We start from the raw sequence: 14,324 nt of genomic DNA on the forward strand, positions 1-14,324 counted from the left end.
CATTTACACACTGGCTACGTTCAGATGGGACAGGAGCAGCTACTCCTCATTTACTAATCAGTGCTGGTGTCTGTGCCCAACCCTTGTGTTTCCCAAAGGGAACGTGTGGAAAACACGAGTCGTCCTGGAGAGACGCAGGTGATGATCCAGAGCCTGATGCCAGAGACAGTTTATGTGTTCCGGGTGGTGGCCCAGAACCGGCACGGCCCCGGCGAGAGCTCGGCACCGCTCAAGGTGGCAACGCAGCCCGAGGGTGAGCCAGGATGTCCCCGGAGTTCTCCTCACTTGGCATTGATACTGATTGGATTTCTTTATTCTCCCCGTTCACAACCTTTCCCAGAATCTTCATGCTTTTTAAAAGTTGTACTTGCGGATCACAGTTTCCAAAGATTTTCTGTGTTGATGGGATTGTGGGATTTATTGTCAGCATTAAGAACTGATAGGACGTTTGGAAATTTGGTCCCACTTTCCACCCTGCAGTGGATCCATGTGGAGTATCACAATGGGAAAATCCCCCCTTTTCCTGGGGTGCTGGCCAGGCTGGACAGCCCAGGCTCAGGACTAACGCAGTTCCCCCTTGTGTTGCAGTCCAGCTGCCCGGCCCTGCTCTCAACATCTTGCTAAATTCTCTAAACTGTTCTAACAGGAATACTTCTTCCTATTACTTGGCATTTGCCTGAAGTTTTGTCTTTTTCAGTTAATGGTCATTAAGTGAAAAAGAGAAAACTTCAAGCAAATGCCAAGTCACTTGTGAGGGTCATTCTAGACAAAAGGGACTCAGGGAGCAGGAGCTCCTTTGGAAATTTGGTTCCACCCTGCAGTGGATCCATGTGGAATGTCACAATAGGAAAGTCCTCCCTTTTCCTGGGGTGCTGGCCAGGCTGGGCAGCCCAGGCTCAGGACTAACAGGGTTCCCCTTGTGTTGCAGTCCAGCTGCCCGGCCCTGCTCCCAACATCCGCGCCTTCTCCAGCTCCCCCACCAGCGTCACTGTCACCTGGGAGACGCCGCTCTCGGGCAATGGGGACATCCAGAACTACAAACTCTACTACATGGAGAAGGGACAGCACACAGAGCAGGTACAGGGCCTGCTGCACCCACTCAAACTGCCCTGAAGGGCTGCACACACCTTGGGGAGGGTCTGCTTTCCTAACAGACTGAATGCTTTAGCCTCAGATGAGGGAACACGTAAAATCAGAATTTCAATGTGAAATGTTTGTGTCTGGGTTGGGAATGAAACTCATTTTATTGGTGATGTCCAGTTTTGATTTGTTAACATCAAGTAGCTCTTGGGGAATTCCATCATACCATGAGAGGAGAGGGCAGAGAGCAGCCATGTCATTATTGACTTGTTCTGGTGCAGATGATATTAAAGATGTTTGCACAGAGTTATGGGCTGGGCTTTAGCAGTTCAGGCTAAATACTGATTTTGGCATGATCCCTAATCCAAACTTTTTTGAATTCTTGGACCCAGTGATTGATTTTGATATTGCAGAGCATCCAATTAATTTAATTTTCATAGTATTCTACCGAAGCATTCGATGTGTTCTGTAAAAGTATGGGCTGCCACCTGAGAATAATGAGGATTAATCCCAGCCATGTTCCCATCTGATTGCATATCAGTATCATTCCAGCTTTAAAAAGCAAAGGGAAGAATATTCTTCTCAGCTTTTAAATATTTTTTTACATCAGTTTTTGAATAGGGTTGTTGCCCTTTGTAAGTCTGCACCCCTCTATATCTATTATATGTATCAATATCTCTCTCTATATATATAGATATATCACTATATATATAGATATATCACTAATATAGTGATAATGTTATATATTATTATATATTATTATTTATTATATTATTATTGTTGTTGTTGTTGTAATATTATTACAGTGATAATACATATAAACCATATTATGATGGTTTTGAGCATTTCCAGATTCCTTTTCATGTCCAGGACCAGTGTCCATGTTAGGATTTAAATAGGACAGAGAGAGTTTTCTCCTGGAAACTCAGAGCTGGCATCCTCCCAAGTCCAGGCTGTGCCTGAAGGTGACACGGAGGTGTCACTCCTGCCGTGGGTTGTGCAGGAACTTTATGATGCCTTGTAAAGGCTGACCTAAAACAGAGATTAGATGGAGCTAAAGAATAAAGTAGGGATTTATTAAGAGGCCTCAATAGATCCACCTTGGGCAGCACAACCCAAAATGGACAACCGGTCATGGGGTCTGTCACTTTTATAAATTTTGGCCCATTTGCATATTGGAGTTAATTGTCCAGTTATAGCTTTAGCCCATGAAGTCCCATCCTTCTTGTTTTTTTCTCTTCAGTCCATGCTGTTTATGCCCTTGGGGCTGAGATTTTGGGTCCTTGGTCCCCAGGTAGACCAGGAATTGTTTTGTCTCCCTGCTCTGTGCACAGAGCTCACCATCCCCTAACACGAAGCCCAGACCCACACACTAAAGCAGCGCAGAATCAGAAAAATATAAAACCCAAAACCTGGGCATGAGCAGACTGAGCTGATCTTGCTGGGGGTGTTGTTGGGGACAGGATGTGGACGTGGCAGGGCTGTCACACACGGTGACAGGGCTGAAGAAGTTCACCGAGTACAGCTTCCGCGTGGTCGCCTACAACAAGCACGGCCCCGGCGTCTCCACCCACGACGTCGTGGTGCGCACCCTGTCAGACGGTGAGGCTGCTCCACTTCTTGGCATTCTGGGGGTTTCCAGCAGTTATCTTAGCAGGGATGTTTTTGTCCAACGTCCAGGAGAAATGATGAGGGGGACTCTCAGAATCTCTGCTGCTCAGAGTGAATCTGAGATACGTACAAGCTTCTTTTTCCCAGCCTGCATCAAAGAAGGAGTCAGGATTTTTGTGTTCTCATTCTCAAGGTTGTTTATTGTTTCTTATCTATAGCATTCTTTCTCTGGCCTGCTGAGGACTGTCTGGCAGGTCAGGTTGAGGCACGCTGGTGTTATTTTTATACTACAATCTACATGTACATTATTGACCATAACTTCCCAATACCTATCACCCATGTTAGACAGTGAGCTTCTGCTCTAAACCAATCCAAAAGTGCCAGCATCACAGCATAAGATGGAGGCCAAGAAGAAGAAGGAGAAAGACTGGACATGCCCAGTTTCCTCCATCTTGCCCCCTGAGCTCCCATTTAAAAAACCCCAAAAATCTATTTTTTCACCCTGTGATAAATTCACTATCATTCTACCTAAACTCTTTTGACTTGTAATTCTTCATATAAAAGTTGGTAATTGTTTTTCCGTGGGTCAAGATCAAAGGCACAGGGGTCTTGGGCTCTGTGCCAAGGTCTCCGAGCTCCCTGTCAGGGTCTCGAGTCCTCCAGGGCAGTCAGAGGAATTTCCTGGGTTCTGACAGGGGACTCCATCTTATCAGAAGGCTAATTAATTATTTTATTATACTGTCACTGTCATATTTTCTGAAAAATCCCTTCACCAGGATTTCTTCTCCTGGGGAGCTGAGAAGCCTCAGAGAAGAATGAAAACAATAATTATCTGATTGCTTCTCTCTGTTTTGCTGCTTTGGAATGTGGTTGGAGATTGTTTATCCAACAAGTGGTTGTTTGATTGGTTTCATGTGAATTGTTTTAACTTAATGACCAATCACCATCCAGCTGTGTAAGGACTCTGAAAGCAGTCACAAGTTTTTATTATCATTCTTTGTAACCTTCTGTCTGTATCCTTTCTCTATTCTTCAGTAGAGTTTAGTATAGCATTCTTTAATATAATATCAGTACATAAAATAATAAATTAGCCTTCTGAGAACATGGAGTCAGATTTCTCAATTCCTCCTTCGTCCTGGGGACCCAGCAAATACCACATTATACTGTATTATTCTATTCTATATTACATTACATCTAAAGTGATTCTGCCAAGCACTCAACTGCTCAGCATCTCATGACTGTCAGCTGACAGTCCTGGCACACACACCTGCATTCAATTGGCCAATGAATCAAAACACTCACACCAGAATCCAGTTATCAGTTCCCTTCAGGTAAACAGTCTTCCACCATGCATTCCACTTGTGAACAACACAGGAGCAGTAAATGAGATAAGAATTGTATTTTCTTTCTCTGAGGTTCAGAGAATGTGAATCTCAGAAATATTCTTAGGAAGTTGTGCCTTGCTTTTCTGGGTGAAGAGAAATGTGGCTTCATTATCTGGCAATTTCCGACAAGTGAATCTTTAACCAGACTTTTATGGGGTTTGGTTGTTGTTGCACGTGGCTGTTCAGGGTCAGAATCCCCCTGGAGGCCTTCTAGAATTGACTGAAGGAAAATTGCTACACCTGCAGAAGGGTCTGGGATTGTGATTCCAGAACAATGGTGTCCTTCATTCCAACATCAGCCATTTATTTCATGGGCTATTGAGCCTACATTGAGTGTGGACAGAAAAAAAAAATACACTGAAGGCACCAACTTCAAATTATTTTCTAAGTTCTCTCACATATAAGCAGACTCTTGGTTTTGGAGTGCTTTTATTTTAATTGTGTTCCTGTGCTTGCTCTGCAGCACAGGTATTGTTCAATCCATTGCACAGAGTGGTGAGAGCAGGATGTGAGGTCAGTATTTTTATAAGGCAGATAAAGAGGTGATGTGAGCAAACAGAGATGCATGAGCAACTGCAGAGTGAGCAGAGTTAGTGATAACTTGTATCTGTTAGAGAGAAGTTTATATAGAAGAACTCTCAGAAGGAAAGGGAGCAGAGCCTGGATCCTCTCCCCAGGAGTGCCCAGGAGCAGAGGGGAATACTGTCCTAAACTCTCTCTGGGTCCAGGTTTGTTTCTGGGGCACTTCCTCACTTGGCAGTGTTTTCTGGGTATTTGCTAATTCAGTTCCTCTTCCTTGAGACCCTGTCAGCATCTCCTTGAACCCACACCAGCTTTTATCCTCAACATCAAGTGGGCAAAGGTTCTACAGATAAAAATCCCCCCTTTCTGTCTGTTCTGCCCCTGCTCTGTGTTTGGGTCCCTTGTTGCCTGGGGCTGTGCTCCTGAAGGAGGAATTACACTGATTATTCCTCTGTCCCACTCCTCATTCTGTGGTTCTTTGCCATGCTCTCCCTGGTTCATCCATTTTTCAGATTCCAAAGACACAGGATTCCATTTCTCCTGTGGAAGCTGACTCAACCTTTAATGCCCTTTCCTGAACTTTTCTCCAGGTTCCTTTTCTCCCTTATTTTAAAAACTCAGGTAGAGAGGACTGCAATGGTACCAAAGGTGTAAGTGAGGCATTACTTGCATTTGAGGAGCTTTTTGGGCTCTTCTGAGCACCAAGAGGAATCAGCCTGAGGTCTTTGTGCAGTTCTTCACCACAGGATCACCCCCTGGGATCTCCCCAGCTCATCTCCCCCCTTCTTCTTGCTCTGGACTTTTTTACAATGAGCACTTCCCTCCCATCCCCTCATTGCTTAAAAGTGAAGGGACTTCCCTTGAAAGACAGAGAAATCCTTACTCTATCTCCTGCTTTCTCAATTTCATGCTGTTTTGTTACTTTGGTTGATTTGGTGGAAGTTTCTGACCCAGCAGGTGGAGTTTGAGTTGTTCCATTTTAAAGCTGGCACCACTTTGCCACCTCTGGTATCAAAATAAACTGGGAGAGGTTACAGAAGTCTTGCAGCTGTTTCATTCTTCAGTTCCTTGAGAATTCCTGTGTGGATAAGCCTGGCAAGAGGTTGCTGTTCCCTGTGTCTGACTCTTCCATAATCCCTTCCACTGACACTTCAGTTGGAGAGACCTTTGGGAATCCTTTGGAAGGGTGTCAAGGAAACCTCTCCTTTCCCTTCCCCTCACTACCAATGCAAGGACAGACTTGGGTGGCTTTACCTTTGTCTTTTTCTGCCCTACCTGACCATTTGCTCACTGATTTCTCTAAAGGGCTGCCAGCTCCTTGGTTGTTTGAAGAATTTATTATTAGTTACAATATCATTCTAAAGTTTTCCCGGAGTTCTTTCTTCTCCAGCTTCAGTTTTCACACTTAACCTATAGGTCCTGACTTTCTAAAGCTCTCTGAAGGATGTCATCTTGCTTCTTACAGTCTCATAACCCTGGCAAGCTTTCAGATCCTTCTAAAATGATGCACATTTTCCTCCCATGTTTTCCTGTTGTGCTGTCCAGGAGCAATCTCCATGTTCCCTGCAGGGATTTCTCCCTAAGCTTCCTTTAGCCCTGATTTAACAAAGCATCTGCATTTTTATGTAGGTTTTTGCTCCTAATCTGTTCCAGAGCCTTGTTGCAGGGATAACTCTGCAGGTATTACCATTTGAACCCAGGTTTATGTGCTGCTCCTGAGGATTGCTTCTCCTCTCCTGGAATTCCTGATCAGGGATTACAGCTGGGAGTGGACTCGGAGTCTCAGAGCCTGATTGAGGCCCTTCCCTCACAGTCCCTGAGCCATCAGCATGTCCTGGTGCTCCTCAGGCTGCTCTCCATGTGCTGTCCCCCTCCAGGAGATGCCTTTCCAGAGCAGCTGTGCCTGCCCCTGGACCCCTGCAGTGTCCCAGGCCAGGCTGGACGGAGCTTGGAGCAGCCTGGGGTAGCAGGAGGTGTCCCTGCCATGGCAGGGGTGGCACTGGAGGAGCAAAGCAAGCTTGGTTTTGTGTCCTCTCCTCTCCACTGTGCTGCTGTCAGGCCCCTAGCTCTCCACCCTCAGGTGTGGTGATTTCAGGCTGGGCTGGCAAGGGAAGGCAAATCCTGCTCCTCTCCATTTCTGCCATGGGGGGGTGGGTGAGGGAGGTTTCACCCCATCCTTTACAAACTCTTCTTGCACTTCATGCCCTTGGGGGGGGTTCCCTGGCATGTTACTGTGGCTGGGCTGAGCTATTTGGAAAATGAATTCTGCAGGCTGGAGCAGTCCTCATCCCTCTTTATCCCTGTGCTCCTTACCCATCCTTGTTCTTCCCTGGAGCCTCCCCTTCCTGCCAGGGAAGCCTCAGCTCTGCCATCTGTGGAGCCACAAGGAATTCCCTGCTCCCAGGGTTTTTCTTGCACTCCCTTTTTGCCTGGATTTCACTGCCATGGGGAGTGAGTAAAGAACAGGCAAAGAGTGGGAGTTCAAAGGCAGCCCCAGTGTCTGAGATGCCCTTCACCTCCTCACTGTCACAGGGCCCCAGGGACTCAGAGGTTTCCTGTTACACAAAATCAGGATAACAAAACCCAGGTCAGAAATGTAAATGTGGGTTCCCCTAATCAAGCAGTGTGTTCAGGAAAGATTTACCTTGGGAAAAACCTGGATGGAATACTTTCTCTGAGAGTTTGAGAAGTGCTTTTAAATATAAACCACATTTTATTTAGATAGATGTGAAAATAAAGACCTAAATAAAGAGTTTTTTCTTCAGGATGAAAATACAGAACCCTCCTCAGCCATTCACTGTGTCAAAAAGAACCTGTGGAAGGACTGGTAGTTCCTTTATCTGCTGCTTAAACCAGAATGGTTTGTAGTTCCATAGCAAATGAGAGCAGAGAGTAGTTGGGTGTGGAAATGCAATATTTGAAAGTTTTGGGGTTGTAATTCCTTTAATGTTTCCAGTCCCCAGTGCTCCACCCCAGAATCTAACGCTGGAGGTCCGGAATTCCAAGGTAAGCTTGGAGCATTTCCTGCTGGCAATGGGTAAATAAAGGGTTGGGGGGGAGGTCTTAGATTGGCCACATTTTGGAGCTGCTTTGGGTCTTTTTTTCCTCCCATGCAGCTTTTGAGCTCTTTAGGGAGAACATTCTGATATTTCTGAATATCTTTATGGAGAATATCTGAATGGAGAATATATTTCTGAATATCTTTATGGAGAATAAATGAATATCTTTATGGAGAATATCTGAATGGAGAATATATTTCTGAATATCTTTATGGAGAATATCTGAATGTGGGGCTTGGAGGAGCTGCAGTCCAGCTGTGGGCTGTGATGGGATGCACTGACAGTGCTAATGATGGGAGGGATTTAATGAGGCTGGAAGGATCAGAGCTGGAATCCCTGCTCGTTGTTTGCAGCATGGGCACACACAGAAACGCTTCTGGAGTGCCTTGGGCCCTTGAGAAAATGAAATATTTGGCCATTAGACCTTTGGAATTGCATGTGGAGATTATTTTTAAAGCTTTCCTAAAGACTTTTTTCCCCAACACCTGCCTGTGCTGCCTTTCCCAGAGCATCCTGCTGCAGTGGCAGCCCCCTCCTGCCGGGACCCAGAGCGGGCAGATCACGGGGTACAAAATCCGCTACCGCAGAGTGGCCCGCAAGAGCGACGTCACCGAGAGCGTGGCGGGCACCCAGCTCTCCCAGCTCATCGAGGGTGAGCAGCCCCTGCCCCCTGGGGCACCTGGTTATGGCTGGGGGGCTCAGGGACAGGATCCCATTGGGTTTCTGTGGAGTCCTGACATCCTTGGTTGTGTTTAGTGGGCTCAGGGACAGGATCCCATAGGGTTTCTGTGGGGTCTTGTCCTCCCTGGTTGTGTTTGGGGGCGCTCAGAGACAGGATTCCTTTGGGTTCCTGTGGGGTCCTGTCCTCCCTGGGGTCCCTGGCTGTGTGTGAGGGGCTCAGGGACAGGATTCCATTAGGATTCTGTGGTGTCTTGTTCTCCCTGGCTGTGTTTAGTGAGCTCAAGGACAGGATCCCATTGGGTTCCTGTGGGGTCCTGTCCTCTCTACAGGTCCCTGGTTGTGTTTAGGGGGCTCAGTGACAGGATCCCATTGGCTTCCTACAGGGTCCTGTGCTCCCCAGGGGTGCCTGGCTGTGTTTAGGGCGTCAGGGATAGGATTCCATAGGGTTCCTACAGGGACCTGTCCTCCCTGGTTGTGTTTAGGGGCTCAGGGACAGGATCCCATTGGGTTCCTGTGGGGTTCTGTCCTCCCTGGGGTCCCTGGCTGTGTTTAAGGGACTCAGAGACAGGATTCCATTAGGGTTCCTACAGGGACCTGTGCTCCCCAGGGGTCCCTGGTTGTGTTTAGGGGGCTCAGGGACACGATCCCCTTGGGTTCCTACAGTGCCCTTTCCTCTCTGGGTGTGTTTAGGGGCTCAGGGACAGGATTCCATTGGGTTCCTTATGGGGTCCTGTCCTCCCTGGCTGTGCTTAGGGGGCTCAGGGTCAGGATCCTGTTGGATTTCTGTGGGGTCCTGTCCTCCCTGGCTGTGTTTGGGGTCTCAGGGACAGGATCCCATTCGGTTCCTGTGGGGTTATGTCCTCCCTGGGGTCCCTGGTTGTGTTTAGGGGACTCAAGGACAGGATCTCATTGGGTTCCTGCCTTGGAAGACAAACAGAAGCAGCTCCCAAAGGAGTTCTGTGGGCTGCAGGTGGTGCCTGGGGCCTGGAGACCTGATTGCTAGCCCTGATTTGGCCATGGATTTGCTAAGTGGACTGGATGATTCCTTATAAAATGTTTATAAAAGGCCTGGAGAAAGTGACTGGGCATTTTGTGCCCAAATGCCAGGGATGAAGGTGAGGAGGAGGAGGGCAGAGGAGCAGGGGCTGGGCAGGGTTGGCACAGGCACCTGGGCCCAGCTCTGAGCCCTGGGAACAGCTGACCTCGGGCATCGCTTCAATATCCCACCTCATGTCCAGGGAATGTTCTAGAGGGAATGCCTTTCATCCTTTTGTACACTTAAAAATCCAGGCTAGTCCCTCACTTAGTGTCAGTCACGTGTTGCTACCAGAGCCACAGAACAAGCAGTGCATGAGAGCAGGAGCAGCACTACATTGTGTTCCTCTTTAAAATCCCTGTAAATGAATACTTGATCAAAAGAGAAGAAACTGGGAGATTCTGGAAGAGTTTCTAACAAGATACTCTGATTTTTTCTCAGCAGCTCCAGCTGTGACTTAGCAAGACTCAGTTTTCTCACAGAATTGAGATATTCCTGTAATTCCAGGATATTTCTGCCAGCAACAAAACCTGCTGGAAAGGTTCAATATACCAAATTTAGAGTGCCTTTTCACAGTGCTCTGATTTTTTAGTACAGACTCTTACATGCATTAATCAGGTGTGTGAGTTTGCTCACCTGCAGCCTCTGTGCCACCCTCAGGTTTGGTGGTGGTGGCAGTGTTCCTGTTCTTAAAACGAATTCATTAAACTAATTACCAGAGTTAAGGCCTGGCCGCCAGCAGGCCCTCCCTGTCCCTTCCAGCACTGATGCTGGGGGGCAGTGGCAGTGGAAGGCTGGGTTATCCATAGTTCTGGGATTTAACTGGGATCTGTGGGAATTGCCAAGATGGTGGAGCTATGGGAATTGCTGGGCTGATGGAGCTGTGGGATCTGTAGGATCTCTGGGAATTGCTGGGCTCTGGGAGCTGTGGGAATCCCTGTCCTGATGGACCTGTGGGAATTGCTGGGCTGATGGAACTATGGGATCTGTAGGATTTGTGGGAATTTCTGTCCTGATGGATCTGTAGGATCTGTAGGAGCTGTGGGAATTGCTGGGCTGATGGAGCTGTGGGAATTGCCAGGCTGATGGACCTGTGGGATCCCTGGGATCTGTGGGAATTGCTGAGTTGGATTGGGAATCTCTCCTAACTGTGAATTGCTCCCGAGAGTGTAGACCTACGATGGAGCTGTAGACTGGGAATTGCTGTCCTGATGGATCTGTGGGAATTGCTCTCCTGATGGATCTGTGGGAATTGCTCTCCCGATGGAGCTGTAGGGATTCCTATCCTGATGGAGCTGTAAGATCTGTGGGAATTGCTGGCCTATGGGATCTGTGGGAATTGCCAGGCTGATGGAGCTGTGGGACCTGTAGGATCTGTGGGAATCCCTGTCCTGATGGAGCTGTGGGAGTTCCTCTCCTGATGGCTCTGTGGAATTGCCCACCCTGCAGGTTTGGAGCGAGGCACCGAGTACAGCTTCCGCGTGGCCGCCATGACCGTCAACGGCACCGGCCCCGCCACCGACTGGGTGTCAGCTGAGACCTTCGAGAGCGACCTGGACGGTGAGAGAGAGCCCTGGGCGGGGACAGCAACGTGGGGAACCCATTCACTTCATTTCCCTGAAAAATGGGGGATCCATTCACTTAATTTCCCTGAAAAATGGGGGATCCATCCACTTAATTTCACTGAAAAATGGGGGATCTATTCACTTAATTTCCCTGAAAAATAGGGAAACCCATTAACTTCATTTCACTGAAAAATGGGGAACCCATTAACTTCATTTCTCTGAAAAATGGGGAACCCATTCATTTCATTTCTCTGAAAAATGAGGGATCCATTAACTTCATTTCCCTGAAAAATGGGGGATCCATTCAGTTCATTTCACTGAAAAATGGGGGATCCATTCATTTCATTTCACTGAAAAATGGGGAATCCATCCACTTCATTTCCTTGAAAAATGGGGGATCCAGCCCCTTCATTTCACTGAAAAATGGGGGATCCATCCACTTCATTTCACTGACATCTGGCTGCCTCTGAACAGCAAACCTCTGTGTTTTCACTTCTGTTCTAGGTGTACAGTGGGGTTTATTTAGGGTTGACATCAATTTCTGTCTTAACAGAAAATTCTCACCAAGTCAATAAGGTGGCTTGAAATGGAACTCTGCTTCCTAGAGCTGTATGTTAATGCTCATTCATAGTGACAATGAGATGTCACGGTAGGAAAGAAATCATTGAAAACATTCTCAGCCTCAGCCCTTTGCAGTCTTACCCTCATGTTGGTGCTGTGCTTCCTTTGACCCACAGTAACCCATTTTGCACAGAAGAAAAGGGAGATGAATTATATTTTCTATATTTTCTGCACCACATCTCCCATCAGAAATTCTGTTGTAGGTATTAAATATAAATTCTATTGGAGTTGTGGGTCTTAGAATAATTACATTGAAAATTCTGATGATGGCAGAAAGGTTCCTGAGCTTGTTGGAGCATTAAATGGGATATTCCAAAGCTCTTTGCATGTGCTCTAAAGGGTTCTCCTCAACAGAAGGTCTGCTCCAGCAAGCCCATGGATTTGTGTGCTGTGTCAGAGCAGCTCTGCCATCCTGGCAGCTGGGAGGTGCAGTAATGGAAATGGGTCAAGATTTGCTCTCTGCTGCTGCAGGATCCTTCAGCAGCCTGGAAAACCCTTCTCCCATCTCTGTCTGGGCAAAGCTGATGCTCAGCTTAATCCTGGTCCTTCTGCTGCTCCTCTGGTGTGAACAGAGCAGTTCAGGGATGTGGGGAGTGGGAATTCCTTGATCCATGTGTCTGTTGGCCCTCAGTGGATGTGACACACCCTCGGAGCTGCCAGGTCCCCACAGTGGGCAGAGCTCTGTACATGAGCATCTCACAGGGCACTGGAAGTGTCCCTGAACTGGAGTTAGCAACACTTTGCCAGAGGACAGCACCAGGATTAAATTTAAATTTCAACAGGGCAGAAGGAGGAAGAAGAAAAATAACTTTTTCCTTCTCTGTTAGCTTTGTCATTTAAATTTTTTTCACCTCCATTGCAGGAAATCTGACTTTCTACACATTCTTTCCCTTGAATAAAGTAATAAAAATTGACATTTAAGACAACATAACATGATACTCATATAACTCTGCACACACCTGTGAGATCTTTGTGTGCACACACTGTGTTTCTTGGGTTTCTTTCTTTAGAAAGCTCATGTGAATAATTTTAACACATGCAAATGCATTCACAGCTCATCTTGCATTTCTTGGGTTCAACAGACACATGAGGCATCATTTCTTTTGATTCCATGGCTGCTTTTTGAGTTTAAATAGAAAAGAATTCCCAGAGGAGTCCCATGGATGTAAAGGGGAGCAGGAGTGTTACAATTCCACACTGGATTTGGAGCAGGTTCCCCCTGAGTGCAGAGCAGGAGGTGTTGAGCAGTTGTACAGAGTTTGTCCCCAGTGCAGTGGAAATGTCACCTCTGGTGCTGCTCTTGGAGCTTTGCTGTGTTTGATAGTTGGGAACTGGAGCTGCTGGGCTGTGTCAGCAGCAGCCCCAGAGCTCCCTGGGCTGGGGGCCAGGGCTGCGCTGTGATCCTGCTAATCCTGTCGTGGTGCTTTATTAAATGTTTGTAGAGGAATGCAGCATGTTCCATTAAAAAGAAATCCCTGCAGGAAGCACAAGTCCTTGATTCCGTTTGGAGTGGGGAGCTCTGCTTGCTGGTGCAGGGAATTATCCCTAATCCGCCAGCACCCGACAAAAGGATTGATTTCATTTTTGAGGAGTGAACCCAAAGTTAGGGACACTCCAGGGATGGGTGGCAGATTGCTTTAGGTTCCACTCAACAGTGGGGAAAAGCCTCTTAGGAGAAATATTAGGGGCTTACAGTGGCACATTGTGGAATGTGGTGGAGTTAGGGATCCACATTCTGTGTCTGTGGGATGGGGTGAGACTTGTGTTGCTTTTGGGGGAAGGATCTGAACATTTGATGTGGACTCTGTATTTTCTGTGCAGTTCCTGCTTGTGTTGTATGAATTATGGGAATCCAAGGATCTAGGCAGGGACAACTGTAGGACAAGTGAGGAGAACCCTTTGCAGTGCAGTTCTTACAGCTGTGAAATATCCCATTTAATGCTACAACCAGCTCAGGAACTTTTCTTTCATCACCAGAAAAGTGATGAAAAATGTGTTATAGTAACTTCTTTGGGCCAGGTCTAATAAGCTTTTGGAAACCTATAACACACCTAAGATAGCTCAGCTACTTTTGGAGGCATACAAATCAGCAGGATGGCTTTTGTTGCAGTGTTAGAAATAAAAAGGTTTAATAAAAGGCAAAATAACAAACAGAAAAAGTGAGCTAGGTGCTAGATGTTCTTGCTCCCGGTAAAAACACTTTACAAAAGCAGTTAATTTCTTTGTTCTCTTCTTTTTCTACTAAATTGCCTAGGCAGGACTTTTTGGCTCCTGTCCAATTAGCTATCCTTAAGTTTGAGGTGAAGTCCCCTGGGTCCTATGAGGTGTCTTTTCACTTAATAGAGGAAAGAAACTTCTGGGCTTTTTTCCTTTTAAGGGGACAAAGGATAGTTTTGTCACTCCTTTAACAGGGGGCACACTCCTACACCTCACCCTTTCTATACATTTATAAAGAAAGAGGAGAAAGGAATATGAATTTAAAAAGTTTTATTTTTGAAAAATTCTTTTCCATGTACTTACTGTAATACCCACAAGTAAGGAATATGATGGAATTGAAATTAGATGAATTTGTGGAGGGAAAGGATGGGATAAAACTGGGTGACGACATGGGCAACATGGATCTGCCCAAACAGATCTGATACAAAAACCATCCCGACCCCCTAAGCTTCAGCACAGCTGTGCTGCCTTTTAAAGGGTGAATCTCTTGGAATGTAATGTTAACATTCTGCTCTTGGAGCTCTTTGCTCTCTGCTGCACCCCAAAG

General features: G+C 46.7%; 1 protein-coding gene across 8 annotated transcripts in view; it reads left to right on the plus strand.

Moving 5' to 3' along the window:
* NEO1 (neogenin 1) overlaps window positions 1–14,324 on the plus strand; it is a 174,846-nt gene that overhangs the window by 132,437 nt on the left and 28,085 nt on the right. For all 8 annotated transcript variants that reach the window (XM_030955349.1, XM_030955356.1, XM_030955350.1 and 5 more), the window contains exons 9-14: window positions 99–253; window positions 929–1,077; window positions 2,544–2,682; window positions 7,555–7,604; window positions 8,165–8,309; window positions 10,824–10,934. In XM_030955349.1, coding sequence (XP_030811209.1) covers window positions 99–253; window positions 929–1,077; window positions 2,544–2,682; window positions 7,555–7,604; window positions 8,165–8,309; window positions 10,824–10,934 — 749 coding nt within the window. The remainder of the gene's footprint in view (window positions 1–98; window positions 254–928; window positions 1,078–2,543; window positions 2,683–7,554; window positions 7,605–8,164; window positions 8,310–10,823; window positions 10,935–14,324) is intronic.

Source organism: Camarhynchus parvulus, chromosome 10, assembly GCF_901933205.1.
Source record: "Camarhynchus parvulus chromosome 10, STF_HiC, whole genome shotgun sequence".
In the NCBI taxonomy this organism is placed as follows: Eukaryota; Metazoa; Chordata; class Aves; order Passeriformes; family Thraupidae; genus Camarhynchus; species Camarhynchus parvulus.